Source organism: Nansenia antarctica (assembly GCF_963989245.1).
Source record: "Nansenia antarctica genome assembly, chromosome: 18".
NCBI classification, from domain to species: domain Eukaryota; kingdom Metazoa; phylum Chordata; class Actinopteri; order Argentiniformes; family Microstomatidae; genus Nansenia; species Nansenia antarctica.
The window spans coordinates 10,204,014-10,223,898 of record NC_137691.1 but is presented as its reverse complement, the minus strand read 5'-3'; the positions used below and the strand labels follow the sequence as shown (position 1 = coordinate 10,223,898).

The window sequence follows — 19,885 nt, the reverse complement described above, 5'->3', positions numbered from 1 at the left end:
ATTAGCCATCTAACGGCCACACTTTGAGAAGTAGCTAAGCCTATTACATTAAGGGAGAAATATAGGCTAAGTACAGAAACACATTCAGTGAAGCGATGGCATTGCCTACGTCTACAGCCTACACGGCTAATGTTGCGCAATATTAGTCTACTGCCTAAAATGCAACACCTGTATCTAACAGTACATCCCTCTGCAGATCAACAACATCAAACCAGAAGACATGGAGACTGCGTATGAGATCATTCCCTTCGCCAAGGAGATGCTGAGACAGAAACCCAGCCGTTACCTGCTGAAGGTGTACCTCCTTGGCTCGGTGTTGGCCATCCTAGGCACGGTGCTTGGCCTGGTGGACACGGTGTGGTGCCAAACCTTCTCCTCCGATGATGAGGCCTTGGACGCCGAGCTGGCGCTGGTGGTGGCCCGGGAGCAGAGGGCACTGGAGAGGGCAGAGAAGAGAAGGACGGAGAGAGTGGAGATGGAGAAGGAGAAGGAGGTCACCGTACCCAAGAAGCAGAGACAGGCGCAAAGGAACGTGTCCAATCGGCTGCACGCCTCTTAATGCTTTCCTGTCAGTGACGGACAGCTAGGCGCTGATTCATATTTATTAAGGAACTCATAGGTCCTTGCCACGCCAAATATGGTGCAGCATCCGCACCCAAGAAAGCTTCACAAGACGAATGAATGAATGGCCCTGCTCGCAGTTTACACAGCGGTCTCTGGCCTGCTTTGGGAGCCCACGGTGACGCAAGCTGGAGGTTCAGTCTTCGTCGAAGGCGAGTTTATTATAACCCCGCTTTTGGACCGCCATCCCCGCTGTTGGTCCCCGCTGTCGCTCTGCCATGGTCGGATAGGGAGAGGTCCAAGGCCACTGCTGTGCAGTCGCCCTCACAAGCTCAGGTCCCACGGTGCCAAAGAAGTTGCATTTTTTTATGTTTTATGACTAAAACGAGCCGTGCCAATACTGTAAATATATTTGTTTGCAATTTTAATAAAGTGATGTTTTTTTATTCACAATGCCTCAAAGTTATAATTCCTGCAGTATCTGTGTTCTGGGTGAGAGAGGGGTTAAGAGTGACTTGATTAACCCTTCCTTAACCAGTGTTGGAGTAGTTCCACTATATTTAGTTAAACTATCAGTTTTAACTGCGTTTTACAGTAGTTTGGTGGTAGTTAAACTAAATTCAATGAGTGTTTCTTCTAGTTAACAACGTTTTTGTGATGTAGTAAGCTACTGTCACTATAAAAAAAGTAATTTCAGACGTTTTCTGTCACACATGGACAGGTCATCTTTGTATCTGTGTTGAATGAAGTAGTTTTGATGTAGTGAATAACTTTTTCAAAGTAGCTTTCGTTTAGAAAAAATATATTTCTCTCAAGGGTAGCTTTGCTTTGTGTAGTTCCACTTCTTTCCTTGTAAAATCATTGGTAGGCTACATTTTAAGAGTAGCTTCCAACACTGTCCTTAACAATGTAGCCTCTTTCCTTGTACTTTCCTGTTATGCCTTGGTAGATCCTAGATACCAGCTTAAATAGGCTTGGGTAGAGCGGAACTAATTATGAAGATGAATCTGGTAACCCACACTGTATTGCACTTCTAACAAATCGCCACTAGAGGGAGACACCATACTAGATCGACAGGTTGGTTCCCCAGGAGTAGAGGGCTGGAAGCTGTAGAGATGGGGGGCTTGGACCAGTGACCCGGAGGTTCCAGAGCAAGCACACTTCCACTTATGCCATAAAGGTCTAGAACCCTTGACGTAGAAGTCTGACTGCATTTACATGCACAACACCATATTCCTGTATTAATCGGCAAGAGTCGTGAAAACTCTGGGGGCGCTTAGGTGGCGTAGCGGGTTAAGCGCTGACCATGTAACCGCAGGGTCCCCAGTTCGATTCCGGCTGGGGACATATCCTGCATGTCATCCCTCCTCTCTCTCTCACCCATCCTTCCTGTCTAAATCTTCACTGTAACTGTCAATAAAAAAATGAGTGGGACTGCCCCACTCAGAAAAAAAAAAAAAAAGAGTCATGTAAACTCGGACCGAACCCGATTAAGGTCATATTCCGATTGGAGAATATCCCTATTAAGACCCCTGGCATATGCCTGTTTGAATCGGAATATTGTGACATGTATACACCGAATATGACCCCTTTCGGAATATTCAGTTACATCTGCGCATGCTCGATTCGCAGGGAATCCTGGTTTTTGTTGTTGACCCCATAGCAAGCCACATTACACTTGACTAGTGCTGTGATATTATTTATCGTCTTAGAAACATCTTAGCAACAGGCACTAATGTAAGTGGAGAGGAGATTGAACGGGAGTTGACAATACTACCCAACCGAATGAATGAAAATGAATGAATTTCTATTATTTTATGGTACTGTCTCAATTATATTTGAACCATTTTCTGTGTCTACTAGTACGCGCATGGCCAGTGTACCTGAATACGCGGTTCCATGTGGCCAGAGATTCTTTTGCCAATTAACATGTAAACGGAATATTCCAGTTGCCGCACTTATAAACACCTTATTCGGAATATTACAATAACCCGAATACTGACCTTAATCGGAATATGGTGTGCATGTAAAAGTAGTCATTGTAAGTAAGTAAGTAAGTAAGTAAAGCTTTATTTATATAGCGCCTTTCGTACATAAATGCAACTCAAAGCGCTTTATGTGTCTTCAAACCTTTGATTACATTTAGTTTTTTTTTCAACAAACCATCTGTGGGGTTGCATAGTCGCTTTAAGGAGGGCCTTGTGGTTCTGTTATGTTGACTATGCAGCATAAAAAATAAGGGTTAGGATTTAACAACTCAATGGGGCTGCACTGGCTGATTTCACCATGTTTTTTGTCCTCATTTTCCAAAAATATAACTGAGAATGAGACTTGTTTTTTGGAGGTGTGCTTTCATGTACCAGTCAAAGCATACATTTACATGACATTTGAACCATGTAGCAAACACTTTTATCCAAAGCGATTTACAATTTAGAGATTACAGGGACTGTGTGTGCCTCACTCAAGGACACACTAGTGGTGGTGTTCCCAGGTGGAACTCACTACCCACTATAGGCCACCACTACCCCACTCAATCTTCAGGGTGAATCGGGACATAACAATTCAAACATAAAAAGATAAAAAGACTGATCCATGAAATTATGTTATCGTTTTTACACTTTTTTGTAAATTGTTGTGCTAGAATTGATCTATTATGACTACTACCAAAGCCACATACAATAGACAGGTTAAAGTAGAAAACAGAAAAGGTTGGGTTTTTTCGCTTCAGTTCGTCTTGTTTTACGCAGTCCCTAATGTTTACACACTACAGTATTGCCAACCTGAACCATACTGTGCTGGCTCAGATATGTTTATGAAAGAGAACATCCCCCTATGGGCAATACAGTATAAATCTCAGGATAGTCTGGTTGCCAGATCAGTTTGCTTTAGCCAACTCTTTGTTATCATGTTGGGAGAAGAAACAACATGGCAACCAGGTCAGCCTTTAGGATGGACAGGATGTCAATTATTTTCTTCCTGGCTGCTGCATAGAGATATAGCCAATATCATTGTGTTTAATCGCATGTTTACCTTTTTCCTGTAAAACGGTTGACCATTATGGCTTGACCCGGTTTTATAGGATCACAACACTGTGCGAGTGAGTCATAAGCAACGTTTACTACGGCTTGGTGGACCGAGATACCAGACCAACAATGTGACACCTTTAGCTCAAAGATAAACAGACATGAGTGAGTGGGAGCGCGGAACCCCAAACTGGGCCTGAGTCTACAGAGAGGACCATTTCCTCCTCCTATGTGGATCTAAAGCGTGTCTAATAATAGCTTGTATGTCTGCCTATCAGAGGCTTCTGGATGGAGATTGTCACTGTGAGATTAATCCCAAATCATATTGTTCTCATGCCTCCTTTGCAGGTCTGGAGAAATTGTTCTTCGCCCATTTTGTCTGAATGGAGCACTGGTTGCTAAGGGTCACATTATGATTGGCTTTTGAGCAGAAGTGATGTTTTTGAAAACAACAGTTCAACAACAACAGTCCTTTTTTGTTTCTCTTGAAGAGAACAAATGAGTCCCAGTAAGCCAATGAATTTAGCTTGGATTAACTAGCAAGCTACATTGTTGAAAATGGACATTGCTGAAGTAGTTTTATTTTTCCTGGAATTATAATTTGGTTGTAGGAACACGGCCCACATGGGGGATCAGTGAACTTTATTGGCTGTTCTGTTTTGAGCTGCCTGGTTGGAAGTGTGGCACGTCTCCACCCCAGGCCCGCAGAGCGAGGTGAGAATGGGGTTATCTTAATTCACTCAAATTATTCAATTGTTTCCTTACCCTGCAGTCTACGCACAGAGAGAAAGTACACTCCACTCTATGTGTTTGGTGATGCAGCCACTGCCAAATCTGCTATCTTTAGCTTTTTCTAACCAAAAAACAATGGAAGTCCGCATAATAAGCACATTTAAATGTCACACCAAGTCTCTTAAAATACTCAAGGCCTGACATTTCAAACATGCTAATTTATGGTACATTGACTTTTTGGTTTTTCGTTAGAAAATGCTGATTTTGGTTAGCATAATTCTTCTAACCCTATACACTACAAATTACACACAAAAAAACACATTTTATGCATAGTCCATAGTTTTCACCGTACCCATTGTCCGACTGTATAGCTGTATGATGAAGCATCGTCCAATGAGTTTGGAGGCATTTGCTTGTACTTTGGCTGACAAAATGTTCCTGTACACTTCTGAATTCTTCCGACAGTACATCAACAATTAAGACAAATGAGCCAATTCCAGTGGAAGCCGTACATGCCCAAGCCATAACACTAACTACACCATATTTCACAGGTGAAGATGCTGTGGATATTGGGCAGTTCCTTTTTTTCTCCATACTTTACTCTCACCATCACCATATCAAAGAATCCTTCTTGAAACAATCCATCATTAAATTTGATTTTAATCTGTAACTATTTTTGTATCACTGTTTTTACAGACTGTGCTTTTATATTCTTGTTCTCTCCATGAAATGTGATGTCTGTGAGTACTGAGAAAAGCACTATACAAAATAAATGTATTATTATTGTTATTATCATCATCACTTTGGTACATGTTCATCTCTCATCTGTCCACTAGACCTTTTTCCAGAAATCTTTTAGGTACTTTTTTTCCCCGAGTGGGGCAGTCCCACTCATATTTTTCCTTTTAATGACAGACACAGTAGAGATTATGACAGGAAGGATGGGTGAGAGAGAGAGAAGGGATGACATGCAGGATATGTCCGCAGCTGGAATCGAACCAGGATCCCTGTGGTACATGGTCAGCGCTTAATCCACTACACCACCTAAGCGATCCCTGTGGTACATGGTCAGCGCTTAATCCACTACACCACCTAAGCGCCCCCTTTTAGTTACTTTTTAGCAAACGGTTACCTGTTCATCCTGTATTTGTGGCTAACTAGTGGTTCACACCTTGCAGTGTTGATGAAGTCTTCTGTGGATGGTCTCCTCTGACACATTCACGCCTCCCTCCTGGAGAGTGTTCCTGGTCTGTGGGACAGTTGTTTTCGGGGTCTTCCTTGGCATACCAGGCTTTTTACATTTGCGATTTCAGAGATCACTGGAACTTTCTTTCCTTTTAATGATGTTCCAAGCTGTTGATTTGGTAGGTTTAAGGTTGTTTCAAATAGATTTTTTTCAGATATTTCAGCCTCATAATGGCTTCAATGGTGCATGGCTTGAATTAATGCTAGACACTGAGAGCTCTCTTATGACTGTACACGATGTGACAGAATAGATTTAATGAACAACAGAGACACCTGTCAATCACTTTTGGGTCACTTTAGGGGGACTGTGCATAAAAAGTGGTGAAACCAATATGTACCATCAAATTAAAGCTGATAATATCTATAACTTTAACCGAATAGTAATTGTTTGATTTAAAACAGTGAGTGTATAGCCCATTACTTACACAGGGCACTATATGTGATTTTGGTGAACTATCCCTTTAATTTACAGTGAAAGAAATGTGTGATGCTCTTACCTAAATTACAAAGTTCCTCTGGCATATCTTTATGATGCAAATGGATTGTGATAGATGACCACTATAACTATGAAGTCATGTTTTAGCTTATACTATGAAAATAAAACACACAAAGTGAGGTATATGAGGGTCGGGTGAAAGGGGCATCTAAAGAGCATATAGTTCTCTTTGTAGAGGGAGAGGGGCTTTGCTGTAAAAGGTTGCTAGTGGTTACAGAGGCAACAGACACAGTTTGAGGCTTCTGAGTCCCTGCCAAGCTCGTCTTACTGTCAACAAGGCTCCCACAGAGGGGGTGAGCAACCATCTAGCAATTAGACCCCTGACTCAGATGGATTCTCCATCACCCTTTTATTGAGAGAGAGGGGGAGAGAGAGAGAGAGAGAGAGAGAGAGAATGACAAGAAGACAACTAATAAATCTTTGTTGTCTTATGATAAAGGCCCAATCCCATTTCCCTTGTTTCGGAGCCATGGCTTGTTGCACCTTGGAAGAGAGTCACAAGGGGTAGTGGTTGAACATATTCCCTTATGAAATGGGATAACCTTTCAAGACCCTGATACGTTATCAGTAGTATCATAGAAAAGCATTGATGTCTCTATTCACAACTTGGGTTTTCAGTTCAGTTTAAGTCATCAAGTCATCGGCCATGACAGAATAACGGTGTTCTGTAGGCTAGCAACCCGTGCTCATACCCTGCCAGTCTGCACTGATATAGGACAACAGTGCAACAACTTCGTGGCTGAACTTAAATTACATTTCAGCGTCATATGCCATCAAAGGGGGGAAATGCGACATGGAAATGTGTCAAAATGAGGGACTGTCATGCACAAATCAGCCTTTAAACATGTAACATTAGATAGCTAACATTAGACACACAGCTATTAGCTGATAGACACAGGCATAATATTGATTATTTTGTTATGCTTGTTATAAAGAAAAGGTCTATAATACATTGAAATGACATTAAACTAAGATAATATGATGGTTATCATAATTTTTTAAATCTTTATTAATGAAGAAAATAATTACATATTCCCACAGCCCTAGGTTTCCTCAGTTTAACCCTAACCCTAACCTTAACCCTAACGCTAACCCTAACTCTAAATGGAAACAGGGATCTAGAAGCCTTTTTCGTGACGGAGAAATATAGGACCCTTTTTCGGGAGCGGGGAACATAGGACCCCGGGGAACATAGGATCCTTTTTCGGGAGCTGGGAACATAGGACCCGGGGAACATAGGTACGCTCCCCTATGTAGCCCTACCACTTGGCCCTACCCCTACATAAAAACAAGAATTGGGACACCCCTACCCTGCATGTGAAGGAGGGGTAGGGCTAAAACCGAGGGCCAAGGGGTGAAATGGGATTGGGCCAAAGTATCGGAAGATTTAAAAAAATAAATTGTACATTAATGCTAAATCGTCAACTACTGTGGCACGTTGGTAATGTTGGTTGGATCCTCAATGTTCTAGTTTCATTCTGTCCAAAATACACTCACATATTCACACCAAATTCAGAATAAAATGTACGATCCAGGTCGTATGAAAAGTTACGAATGTGACAGGAGCAGAATGCAATTCGCACCCTGACTTGCGATCTCAGCTGGGTTGGGACACATTTTGTTTGTTTGTTTGTGCTAATTATTGTTGCTTCTGCTTATTTGCTAATGCCTTAACCTGACAACTAGCCGCAACAACAACTGCCACGCAAGTGGTAATTCATGTACCTAACCCTAACCAGTCATGTACCTAACCTTAACCAGTCATGTACCTAACCCTAACCAGTCATGTACCTAACCTTAACCAGTCATGTAGCTAACCCTAACCAGTCATGTACCTAACCCTAACCAGTCATGTAGCTAACCCTAACCAGTCATGTAGCTAACCCTAACCAGTCATGTACCTAACCCTAACCAGTCATGTACCTAACCTTAACCAGTCATGTAGCTAACCCTAACCAGTCATGTACCTAACCCTAACCAGTCATGTACCTAACCCTAACCAGTCATGTACCTAACCTTAACCAGTCATGTAGCTAACCCTAACCAGTCATGTACCTAACCCTAACCAGTCATGTACCTAACCCTAACCAGTCATGTAGCTAACCCTAACCAGTCATGTACCTAACCCTAACCAGTCATGTACCTAACCCTAACCAGTCATGTAGCTAACCCTAACCAGTCATGTACCTAACCCTAACCAGTCATGTACCTAACCCTAACCAGTCATGTACCTAACCCTAACCAGTCATGTACCTAACCGTAACCAGTCAAAGTTAACACCCAATATTACCTAACAGCCACGCAAGCCACATTTATAGCTTTTCATAAGAATTTGGTGTTCTGTTTTTTGTATGAATTGATATGAATAAAGTGTTACGGTCCTGTTTACAGTCTACATGGTGATTACACAAGCAATACATAAGTTGTCTGTCAAAACCATGACAAAATACAGTATTTACATTTTAATTACTTAAGAATAAACACACTTTCCTCCTCTACATGTAATATGCAAGAATAGAACTGTGGTAAAAACCACAGTAGCCACATATGTTCTGAATACAAATGAACTATATACAAGTTGAAAAGATTTAGGAAGGGTACACCTGACGAACAGCCACCACCGTTTATCTTTTTATAGAATGTTCTGTAATGTGATGATTTTTTTGGTAGAACAGTATGTTTGACACTTTAGGAGAAACCCATATTTTGCTCATTAGGCACATAACATAACAAAATATGATATTCTAGAAAATGTTTAGGTAGCACATCTTAGGCAGCAAGCCGTTCTTGTGCTAACTGAAGAACACCCTGGTGTGTGAAACTATCCAAATCCACTTAGTACATCCTGCTCAGTCCTTCACCTCCTGTAGTAAATGTCAGGCATATCTGTGTGTGTGTGTGTGTGTGTGTGTGTGTGTGTGTGTGTGTGTGTGTGTGTGTGTGAGTCTGCGTGCGTGTGTGCGTGTGTTTGTGTGTGTCAGAGAGACAGAAAGAGAGTGAGCATGCTTATCTATTCAGCCTAGCAACCCAGAGAGCAGAAACATAGCATTTTTTCAAGCGTGTGTCACTATTACGATGCCTTAAGGGGGTGGTCCAGTGGTCTAGCACCATGGCCTGGGGTGGTCCAGTGGTCTAACTGCTAGCACCATGGCCTGGGTCCAGTGGTCTAACTGCTAGCACCATGGCCTGGGGTGGTCCAGTGGTCTAGCACCGCAGTCTATACATAGACCGCGGTCTATACATCTACACATATGCCCATGTCGGCATGGGTTAGAATCCGGCCCATGCCCTACTCACATGCCCTCTCTCCCTTCTCCTCTTTACTTTCCTGTCTGTTCACTGTATCTGTCCAATAAAATTTAAAATATGAGTGGGACTGCCCCACTCAGAAAAAAATAACTTAAAATAAAGGTTTAGTTTTACAGCGGTAGGGGACTTTGTCATCTAGTTACAAAACAGACATGGAGGGAAGAAAGGTTATGTACCCATTCGATCTAGGCCGGACCACACATTTGCATGGCGGACATATGTATGTGTGTGGTTGCCCTAGCTCATTACAGAAAATATATATCTAAAGTGAAAGGAAGAGAAGCAATTCGTGGGCAATGAAATAACATTTCAGTGGAAGGGAGTTGACGGGACCTGTGCCAGGAGTTACATTTTGTTCATTATTTATACCCACTCATCCTCACATCATTGAAACTTTGTTTTGTTGCAATACATCCATTCCAGACAGGAAGTTAGTCCCCCCTAATACAAAATCTTTCAAACACAAAATATAATAATCAGTCCAAAGAAGGTACAGTAGAATGAAAAGGTCATGTTTACATCAAACATCCCAAAGTGAAAAACACTCCCTGTTTTAAGAACTGTCAGAACATAGGGAGGAACATTTTAGTCCACTATAAGGATGGTAAATGCATTATAGTGCATCACGACAATGGTGTCATCATCTTAATTCCATCTCTCAGAAATGAGTTAAAGTAGGATGCCTGGGACAAAGGTCCCCTGCATTGCAGAGACACCAAATTTCGGAGTTCCATTCAGCCTCCTACAGTTACAGTATTCACTTTGGCTTCCATTCTAGAGAAATCGTCCAATCATCAACCAGATCATTGTCCCATTGTTTTTTTTCTTTATCTTATCCTAGCCACGTCCTCCGCAGGGGTCAGGTGTCCGATGAGACAGTGAGAATGGTGAGAAGGTTCATCGCCACCTCACTGTCGGCTGAGGTAGAACCACGCTACGCTACACGGCCACGGTGGTAGCGTTAGCCGTGGTGGTGGTGGCGGGCTGAGGGGTGACCTTGGACGGGCGGTGCTCCTTGTTGTGAGCGCAGCTGCGGGCGCAGAGCTGGCAGGAGGCGCAGGCGGAGTTGCAGCAGGGCAGGAAGCGGCACACGCTGACCCTCCAGAGGAACCAGCCGGGCGACCAGCAGCACCAGCACAGCAACACCAGGCCCGCCACCACGCCCAGGGTGATGTAGAGCGCCAGCAGGGACACGTTGGGAGGGGAGTCTAGGGGTGGGGGGTGGGGGGTCGGGGGTGGGGGTGGAAGAAAAGGGCCCGTTAGAAATGGATTGAAATAATGACACAGATGATATTGATGATGTATCTCCTGTATCTGTTCTACGGTCGTCTATGTACTGATCTGTTCTACTGTGTACATCTATGTACTGTCTGTCTGTCTGTCTGTCTGTCTGTCTGGGGGAACAGGAAATGGCAGGAGGAGGAAGAGGACTGTAGAAACGTGTGAGTCTATGTGTAGTTGAGGTTAAAACATGTTACTCTATTTACAGAATGTATCTCCCTATTGTATAGAAGGAGGCGATCTGTCTGTCTGCTTGTCTGTCTGTTTGCACACCTGTCTGTCTGACTGTCTGTCGATTTAACAATAAAAACAACACAATACTTTGTCAACACACCAGAGTAACCAGGTAATCCTTAACCTCTCCATCTATTCTAGTATTTAACACTCAATCCATTAATGTAAGCAGAATTAGCCTAGACCATTGAAAGTGATTCCTGCAAACAAATTACTGGCAATTTCCTCAGCCAGCCAATTTGGTCCCCATCTCCCAGTTGACTTGCATTGAATAGCAGGATTGTTGTTGTCTGGGTATCGGTAGAATTGGCACAGACAAAAAAGCAATCTGAGGCTAACAGCCAGCCACAGAGAGTATCTATTTGCACCTCTGTCGCTGGAACAGCAACAATAACGACAGGCTTGTACAAAAGGCCACATTCACCACAGGGAATCCATCACAGTTTATTGGTTTACAACAAGCGCTTAGATGAAATTAACAACCATGAGCCTAATAAGTTTTATGCCCCTGTCATAGACATGCTTTGCATTTGAATGGGCCTCCAGTTCATCTGCGCTTGCACACTGTTTGCAGATACTAACACTACTACCGGTACTCCAACAAGGTACAGTTTTGCTTGCTCAGCATGTCAGAGGTAGAATAGCGGATGTGTGTCAGCCGTTGTTATGTAAACAAAGCGTGTAGAGTTCGCTCTGAGCCATATCGCCTGTCACTCACCTGTCACTGAGTCGCGATTGGGTTCGCTGTCTGGCATGCCACAGTTCCACTGGGTAGACATTGGCACAGTGGGCGGGTTTAAGACAGGTGGGGGCGGGGTTACTATCGGGGGCTGGACTTGAGCTGGGGACAGCAGGCCTTCTGAGGAGAGAACAGGGGTTGAGTTCTAGACTAAATATCTGGACACAGATGCACATAAATGTCACAATATCCTGAAGATTGTTATCTTCTCCCACCCATACAACCGCCCTTCTCACCTATATGACCTTTGCACCCTGAGGGCAGGTGATCCTCCAGGTCGCTCCCGTCCCCACAGTTATCGATGGCCTTGTCGTCACACACCAGGCTCATGGGGATGCACTTCCCGTTCCTGCAGGAGAAGTAGGGCTCCCCGCTGCACTCTGATTGGTTAAAACCTGCAGTAGGTAAAAAGGAAAGGTTTGAACTTTTGATCATACTCTGATGATATTGATAATAGTTTACAATCACAAATCAACATCGATAGCAATCCCAACCTCAATTCTAAACGACTCTATGCATACCAGTAGCTTATGTAACTCCTTTGAATTCTTTATGATATGTTAATGTTTTCAAAACATGAGGAGGCCTGGTGCTGGTCTGAGGTCCTATCCTGGTGCTGGTCGCAATGTGTGCAGATTTATTCCAGCCAAACTCAAACATAACTGATTCAAACTAATCATGAGATAATTTGCATACCATGATCATCTGGTAAACTGAATCAGATGTGTAAGTGGCAGGCTTGAACAAAAACCTGCATGGCCTGAGTTGGTCACCACTGTAGTATTAATGAGTACATTACAGTTAACGATGACGGTAGGGTTAGGGTTATATGGACATCCATCTCTCTCTCTCACCCAGTCTGAAAGACGTGAAGTCCCCGACAAAGTCCACTCTGGGCTGGGTGCCGCGGGTGACCAGGCGCAGGGTCAGGTAGTTCCCCGTGGAAAGCACCGGCCGGGGCGCATTCTTCCCACACAGCGGCGGGCCAATAGGAGGCGAGCTCTTATCCCGCCCGTCATAGAATTGGATATAGGAGCCGGCGTGACACGGGTCCCCTGGCTCCTCCCCCGGCGTGGGCTCCTGTCGGGGGGCGGAGCCACGGGGGGACTCTGGGAAGAGGGGGGCGGGGCTGAGGGGCGCCAGGCGTAGCAGGCTGTAGACCAGGAAGAAGCGGAAGTGGAACTGCACCTTGTCCTTGGGGGAGGCGGCTTGCATGGTCAGGTGGCAATCCGTCCCCATGGTGACAAAGTAGTACTTCCTGGACTCCTGGTGGGAGTTGACGATCATGCCGTCCCCTCGGATGGTCTGGCCGCAGAAGTCCACTACGTTCACTGACAGGAAGACAAACAGACGTCATCCTCAAACAGAGGCTCCAATAACAAACACAAATACGCACACGCCGACTCTCTGCGGTAACCTGTGGGCTAGACCAACATTGATTTTGGGGGTGCTGTTGTTTTTGGGAGCTCATGAGGTGCTTGGAAGTGAGAAGGCCCTCGACCTCTGGGAACCTGCGTAAAGCCTGATAAGACTTGTGCTTGTGCTCCTCTCCCACTGAGTTATTGAGCCCTAACCCTAACCCTAATAATACTAAACAGGGCAACCAGAAACACAACTGTAGGTGCTACACATTACTGGTGGTGGATGAAGTGAGTTGCTCCAAAACAAAAGCAAGACTATCCCTTTGGATGAAGGCGTATGAATGAATGAATGAATGGTCTTTATTGTCATTGCTATAGTACAGGTACCAAACAACGAAATTTAGGAGGGGTGGCTCCCCTGGTGCTAGGAAAGAAAAAAAAACTAAAAACTAGAAAAAAACACAAGAAGGGAAGGAGCTAGTTTACATAAATAAAGGCTATGTACACTATCCACTATACCAGGGGTCGGCAATAGGCGGCCCGCGGGCCATTGCTGGCCCATCACCAATAATATTTGGCCCAGCAGAATATTTTGAGAATCCACTTTTTTTTTTTTTTTTCTTTTTTTTTTTTTACAATATCGGACCGACAGTCCCACATATAGCGCCTATAATGTCCGAATAGAGAATCTACCTCCACCTGAATAATGCTTATTGTACTTTTATCCATGTTGAGAGTGAATGACACAGGGACAGACAATCAGGCAGCGGGGTGCACCGAAGCGCACTGACGCTGAACCCCTCATAGTGAATCATAAGTAGGTGGACAACGTGTAGTGCTGAAATAGCCGTGTGTGGTTTGAAAAAAATAACACCAGCTCAGTAAATAATTCAAACGTAATGTTTACGTATATGTGACTGCAACACACATATGAACAGTAACAAAGCAAATTCAGTTTAATATTCTGAAAAACATTGACAACAAAATCGGTGAAAAGAAAGAAAAGTAATCCGCTTATGCGAGGGGTGGTGGTGCATAGGCCTATGCTCCTGAAACGACAGAGCAAACACGCTATTAGGGATAATAATTACAATGAGCCATTCATTCAAAATATAAAAAATACAATTAGGTTATTAAATACAATAACGACAGGCTTGGTACTCACTTAATGTGAAAAGTGGCATCTCCCATCGGTCAGTATTTGCTTGATATCTGGTTATATGGACGTCACTTTAATCCGCAGGCAGTTCTCAAGTTTTTTTTTGCATCAATCGATTCCTCTCGTGCGTCTTTATCACATTCATTGAGGAAAAGGACGACTCGCATGTATAGAAAGGGAACATTGTGAGCACGGAAGATGTGAGTCTCACAACGGCTTTGCGTTGATGAAACCAGGTAGGATGAACATTATAGTTCGCTGTCCATTCCTCTTTAAATGCCCTGTTTTCACCGTCAACTTTCCTCTTTACACCTTTGGAGAGTGACATGATGTTTCTCTTGCTAGTTAGCAGGTTAAATGTTTAGCTAACTTCACCCGGCAGGCAAACAACCAATCCAATAATAATGTGACCTTGTCTGGGAGGAGGGGGGAATCATTCAGAATGAAAGTATGTTAAATAATTATTAGAATAAGCTAGGCTGCGCTACATCGTCAGTCCACACATTTATTATTCAAAACTATGGAAAAGGGTGAAACTACGTTTCAACGTTGTTGAGAATCACAACACAAACTTGCTAGTCAAGCCAAAATACTGCAACGTAATGGATTGGACTGCTACCTAGTTAGCTACAACACTACTTTACATTGTTACCTAGTTAACTACAACACTACTTTACATTGTTACCTAGTTAACTACAACACTACTTTACATTGTTACCTAGTTAACTACAACACTACTTTACATTGTTACCTAGTTAACTACAACACTACTTTACATTGTTACCTAGTTAACTACAACACTACTTTACATTGTTACCTAGTTAACTAGAACACTACTTTACATTGTTACCTAGTTAACTAGAACACTACTTTACATTGTTACCTAGTTAACTACAACACTACTTTACATTGTTACCTAGTTAACTACAACACTACTTTACATTGTTATCTAGTTAACTAGAACACTACTTTACATTGTTACCTAGTTAACTACAACACTACTTTACATTGTTAGCAGGCTCACAAAACAAGCTGTGTTAGTTGACTAGCGATGTGTACATTTTTCGAAAGAAAAGTCAAAGCATTAGAACGTGTCACATTTTTTAACAATCAATTACTTATGAATGAATGAATGAATGAATGAATGAATGGAATGAATGAATGGTCTTTATTGTCATTGCTACAGTACAGGTACCAAACAACGAAATTTAGGAGGGGTGGCTCCCCTGGTGTTAGAAAAAAAAAAAAAAAAAAAAAAAAAAAAAAACGTTCGGGCCCGCCATCTAGTGGCTCAAAAAAAAATTGGCCCGAGGCCAAACCTAATTGCCGACCCCTGCACTATACCATACTGTACAGATAGACGACTAGGGTTGTCATATTGCACATAGTGTTATTGCACATTCATTTGAAGTGTCGCAGTTTGCAGGCTAGAAATTTACATATTTGTGCCTCAGCACTACACCTGATTTTTTCAGTCCAGCAGCTGCCATCAATCCGTATGCTATGGCCGTGTTATAGGACCATAAATCAGGTGGTAGGTGGGATGAGTGAAATGCATAAAACATTAGCTAACGGCCATAATGCTCATCAGTGAAGAGTACCAACTCATTATTCATTGTGTGAGTCAGAGAACCAGCTGATCTGGCCCACATACCCCATCACCCAGGCAGGGGGCCAAATAAAGAAAGATTTACAACCGCCCCAAGTTTATTAGCTCAGTTTCCCAGGGTGACTGCTGGATCCCCCTGCACTGACCTCCCGGAATGTTCCGAGAGGGGAGCCCCTATTGGTGGGAAACCACCCGTCCCTCAACACTCCCTAAGCAAACATGATGCCACAAGGACAACACTGTCCAAAACGTGGACAACAGCAGAACAGTGTCTCCCCAATGAAGACATTTACAGGTAAAAATTAAACACGTCTGGTTAGTTCTCATTGTAATTGAGACTTTTTTATTTTTATTTTTTTAAACACACGCACACATCCATGCACAAACACACACACACGCACACACACATACACAGACCCACACTCACACAGACGCACACAGATAGATACACACACACACACACACACACACACACACACACACATACACACACAGTAGTGAGAAATGCCTCTGAAAAGGGCATCTGGCCCCATGTGTTATCCTGATGTCAATGACTCACTGAAAGCTAACATTTATTCATTTGAGATTTGAGGGATTATAGCATACTGTATCATTCATCCTACACTCAATTAACTACAATTATAATCTCATCATTGATGACTGAAAATATGAAAGTAAACATGAAACAATTATAGTGGATCATTAATTACAAAGCGGTCACCCCCCTCACTTTATTTGGTAAACAGATGAAGGGATGGGGCAGGAGAAATGCAATCACTCTCTTAATGTACAGACAGAGCTATGGATGAAAGGACTCACCATCCATGAGATCGTTTTAACCATCTTTTGAAGCCGAACAGTGTTTGTTTTCAACAGTGTTTACTAATGGAGTAAAACAAGCTTTATTGAACTCGTGAGGCATTTAAAAGTTATATTCCTCAATAAAACCAAACACTAAATGGTCTCGCTCCTGACTACATGTCTGACATGGTTTTAAGATATGTACCACTAGATCCCTCAGGTCCTCTACTGGTCTCTTGGTTATTCCAGGGGTCCGGTCTAAGACCCATGGAGAGGCTTTTAGCCACTATGGCCCCAGACTACGGAACAGCTTGCCGGAAGACTTGAGGGGTAGAGATTGTGGATATCTTTAAAAGAAAGCTTAAAACACAACCTTTAAGCCTGGCTTTTATCTATAGTGTTTATCACAACTTGCACTTTTACTCTTATTTCTTATACTTTTTTATTTTTTATTATTGTGTTGTATTTTATCTATTTCTTATCTTATTGTCTTGTGTTATGTTCATTCTTTTTCATGTTCTTTTTGTCTGAACTCATTTCTTATCTTTTTACTTATTGTTTTTATGTTCAGCACTTGGAGTTGTAAGTTGTTGTATCTATGTTGTAGTTCAATGTATGACTTGTGCTATATAAATAAAGTTTGATTGATTGATCACTCATTTAAAAGTCCAAAAATCTATGTACCAATCCCAGATTGAAGTATACATTTGTAATGACATCTCTATCTTTTGGTGAAATTACCCGACTTTTTATTATTTTGATTAACAACTTTATTGTTATTGACACAGTAATAACGACAAAGTTGTTTTCTTGCAAGGTTCATAGTTTTATGTTTTTTTAGAACTGATTTATCAACATTTATCCAAAGCCTTCCGTTGAATTTCAGATTTCTGTATGATAATCATTGTTAGTATATGTAAAATAATCAAATGAGAGGTAAATATATATCTGATTTATATTCGTTCTTAATTACTTTACTATAGGCTGATCACGCCTAAATAACTCAAAAATAAACAACAATGTTGAAATATTAAAAAGCAAAAAAATAAGTAAGCAAAGGCGGACTGTTTTGGGGTGAAACAAAAGCCCCAAAGCCTATTAGAACAGCAGCAGTCACAAATCAATTACGCGCACATGGTTGTGCGTCAGGCTGATCAATGGCAACAAGTGGCAAAGCGGATTAATCAGCGACAGAATCAATCTTAAAAATGGACATTCCATCTTCTTACCCGTCTCGATTGCATTGGTCACCAGAGTCATTAAGCTCAGCAGAACAAACATTTTTGACAGGCAAAGCTGAAGAAGCTGGTTCTGCTTGTTGGCCATCTCCATCTCCAAGGTCCTGCTTCTCCCAGGACGTCCTTCCACTGTGGTGCGCACTTGCCCTATGTCACTCCAGACAACGTCTCTCCAGACCAAAAGTCCTTACATGTCGTGAGCTCAGAATTATAAGGTTCTATCTCCGTTTAGGGCAGTTCAGAGATATTGAGCGTCAAAGTTTTTCCATTCCATTAAGTTTTGTGAGATGGAACCTTTGTATTTTATGAATTACTAACTCAAAAATGTCAACATTTGAAAAAATAACACCACACAGGCATTAATAAACACCTAATGGATCAGATTATGTAAAAAACTCAATTTTGACAAAAATGGAGATAGAACCTTATAATTCTAACGTCACCATGTGTTGCATCTGTGTCGGTGTTGATGTAAAGCCCTCTGCTCCACGCGTGAGACAAGTTCTCATCTCGCAACATTTAGGTCCAGCGTGGACATTCAGTGGCTGTGGTGCGCGTTGACAGGAGAAGCAGGATCTCTATGAAGGCGCGCAAAGAAGATCCCCTTTTAATGGCTCTGATGCCTTTTGGAGGATGACTCTTCATCATACTGGCTTTTGTTCTGTTGAAGTCCCTCTTTGTCGGATCTATCTACGTGTCCTAGGATGTCCATGGCAACGGCCCCCAATGTGTGATGGTTCCGGGCAAAGGGGGAGCGGGCGGCCCCTCAAACCGCCTATTCAGAGGGTTAGGGTTAGGACCGGATGCAGGACCTCACCATCTGTCTCATTCGAAGTGAACTTAATAAGTGGCCTACAACAGTTTCCATTGCACTTCGTGACGTTAGAATTATAAGGTCCTATCTCCATTTTTGTCAAACTTGAGTTTTTTACATAATCTGATCCATTAGGTGTTTATTAACGCCTGTGTGGTGTTATTTTTAAAATGTTGACATTTTTGAGTTAGTAATTCATCAAACACAAAGGTTCCATCTCACAAAACATAATGGAATGTCAAAACTTTGACGCTCAATATCTCTGAACTACCCTAAACGGAGATAGAACCTTATAATTCTAAGCTCACGACTTGCTAAAGAAAAGGGCTAACAATATAACGCATAACTATGAGAATTTGAATTTGAATTGTTTCAATTCAGGCTAAGATAATTGATTAGGCTGTGTTACAGGAAGCTTCAATTTTCAGTGCACATTTTAGTGATGATAAATAATGTACATGTCAGCTGCTGTGGTAGCCTACGTATCATCACCATGTGACCTATTAGTGACATGCATGCAGACCCCTGAGTGACACTGGGACAAGGTCAAGTGTGGTGAGAGAGAGCCTCATAAAAAGGATTCCCTGGCTAAAAAGGATTCCATGCCTATTCAGACGAGTAGAGACCGCCTATTCAATCTCGCTACTAGCCTACAGGGTCTTCTTTCTTTGTCATTCGTCATAAATGTGTTTACGTGTGGCCTTAAGTCGAGCCGAGTCCATGTTCCAAATGGTGTGTGCATTAGGAGACAGAGAAGTGCCCCTTATAGTGGTTGAGAGGAGTCTGGCCCTGTGGTGGAGTCATCGTGTCCCTTTTAGATTCACAGATGAACACTAAGATCATCTATTGCAGGTTTATTAGAGGTTCCCAGCAACAGTCAGAAGAAGTTCGGGTGCGTAGCCTTTGCCAACTATGCCCCCAAAGCTTTGGAACACATTACCTTTAGAGATCAGGGAAGCCAGCTAAATATTTTTAAAAGAAAGCGAAAAATGTACTTCTTCAATATAGCCTACAACTAGTTCATCACTACCTACTGCTCATTTGCCAGCTACTGCATTTAAATGTTTTATCTATTTATTTCTTATAGGCTATTTCTAAAGGTAATGCACATGGTCTTTAACCTCACAGACTGTGGGGGGATAACATTGGTACCACAAAGTCAGTTCTTAAACATTTAAACAAACTATTCATATTCACTTTATGTTCTTATTCCTGTTGTAAAGCACTTTGAGCTCCATTTCTTGTATGAAAGGTGCTATATAAATAAAGCTTTACTTACTTAC

At 42.3% G+C, this 19,885-nt stretch overlaps 2 protein-coding genes across 2 annotated transcripts in view; one reads left to right on the top strand and one right to left on the bottom strand.

Annotated features, from left to right (window-relative positions):
- Positions 1–1,263, top strand: part of LOC308173329 (G0/G1 switch protein 2-like) — a 1,764-nt gene extending 501 nt beyond the window's left edge. Inside the window, exon 2 of the mRNA XM_080548336.1 lies at positions 197–1,263. Within this exon, the coding sequence (XP_080404462.1) occupies positions 221–559 (339 nt within the window). The 5' untranslated portion in view covers positions 197–220 and the 3' untranslated portion in view covers positions 560–1,263. The remainder of the gene's footprint in view (positions 1–196) is intronic.
- A 9,042-nt stretch (positions 1,264–10,305) lies between these two features.
- On the bottom strand, positions 10,306–17,876 carry ldlrad2 (low density lipoprotein receptor class A domain containing 2; the record flags this gene model as incomplete). Its single annotated transcript, XM_080548325.1, has 5 exons — positions 10,306–10,574; positions 11,600–11,740; positions 11,857–12,015; positions 12,475–12,951; positions 17,780–17,876. The coding sequence occupies 5 exons, from the start codon at positions 17,874–17,876 to the stop codon at positions 10,306–10,308; spliced, it is 1,143 nt and encodes a 380-aa protein (XP_080404451.1).
- Between the last annotated feature and the right edge of the window lie 2,009 nt (positions 17,877–19,885).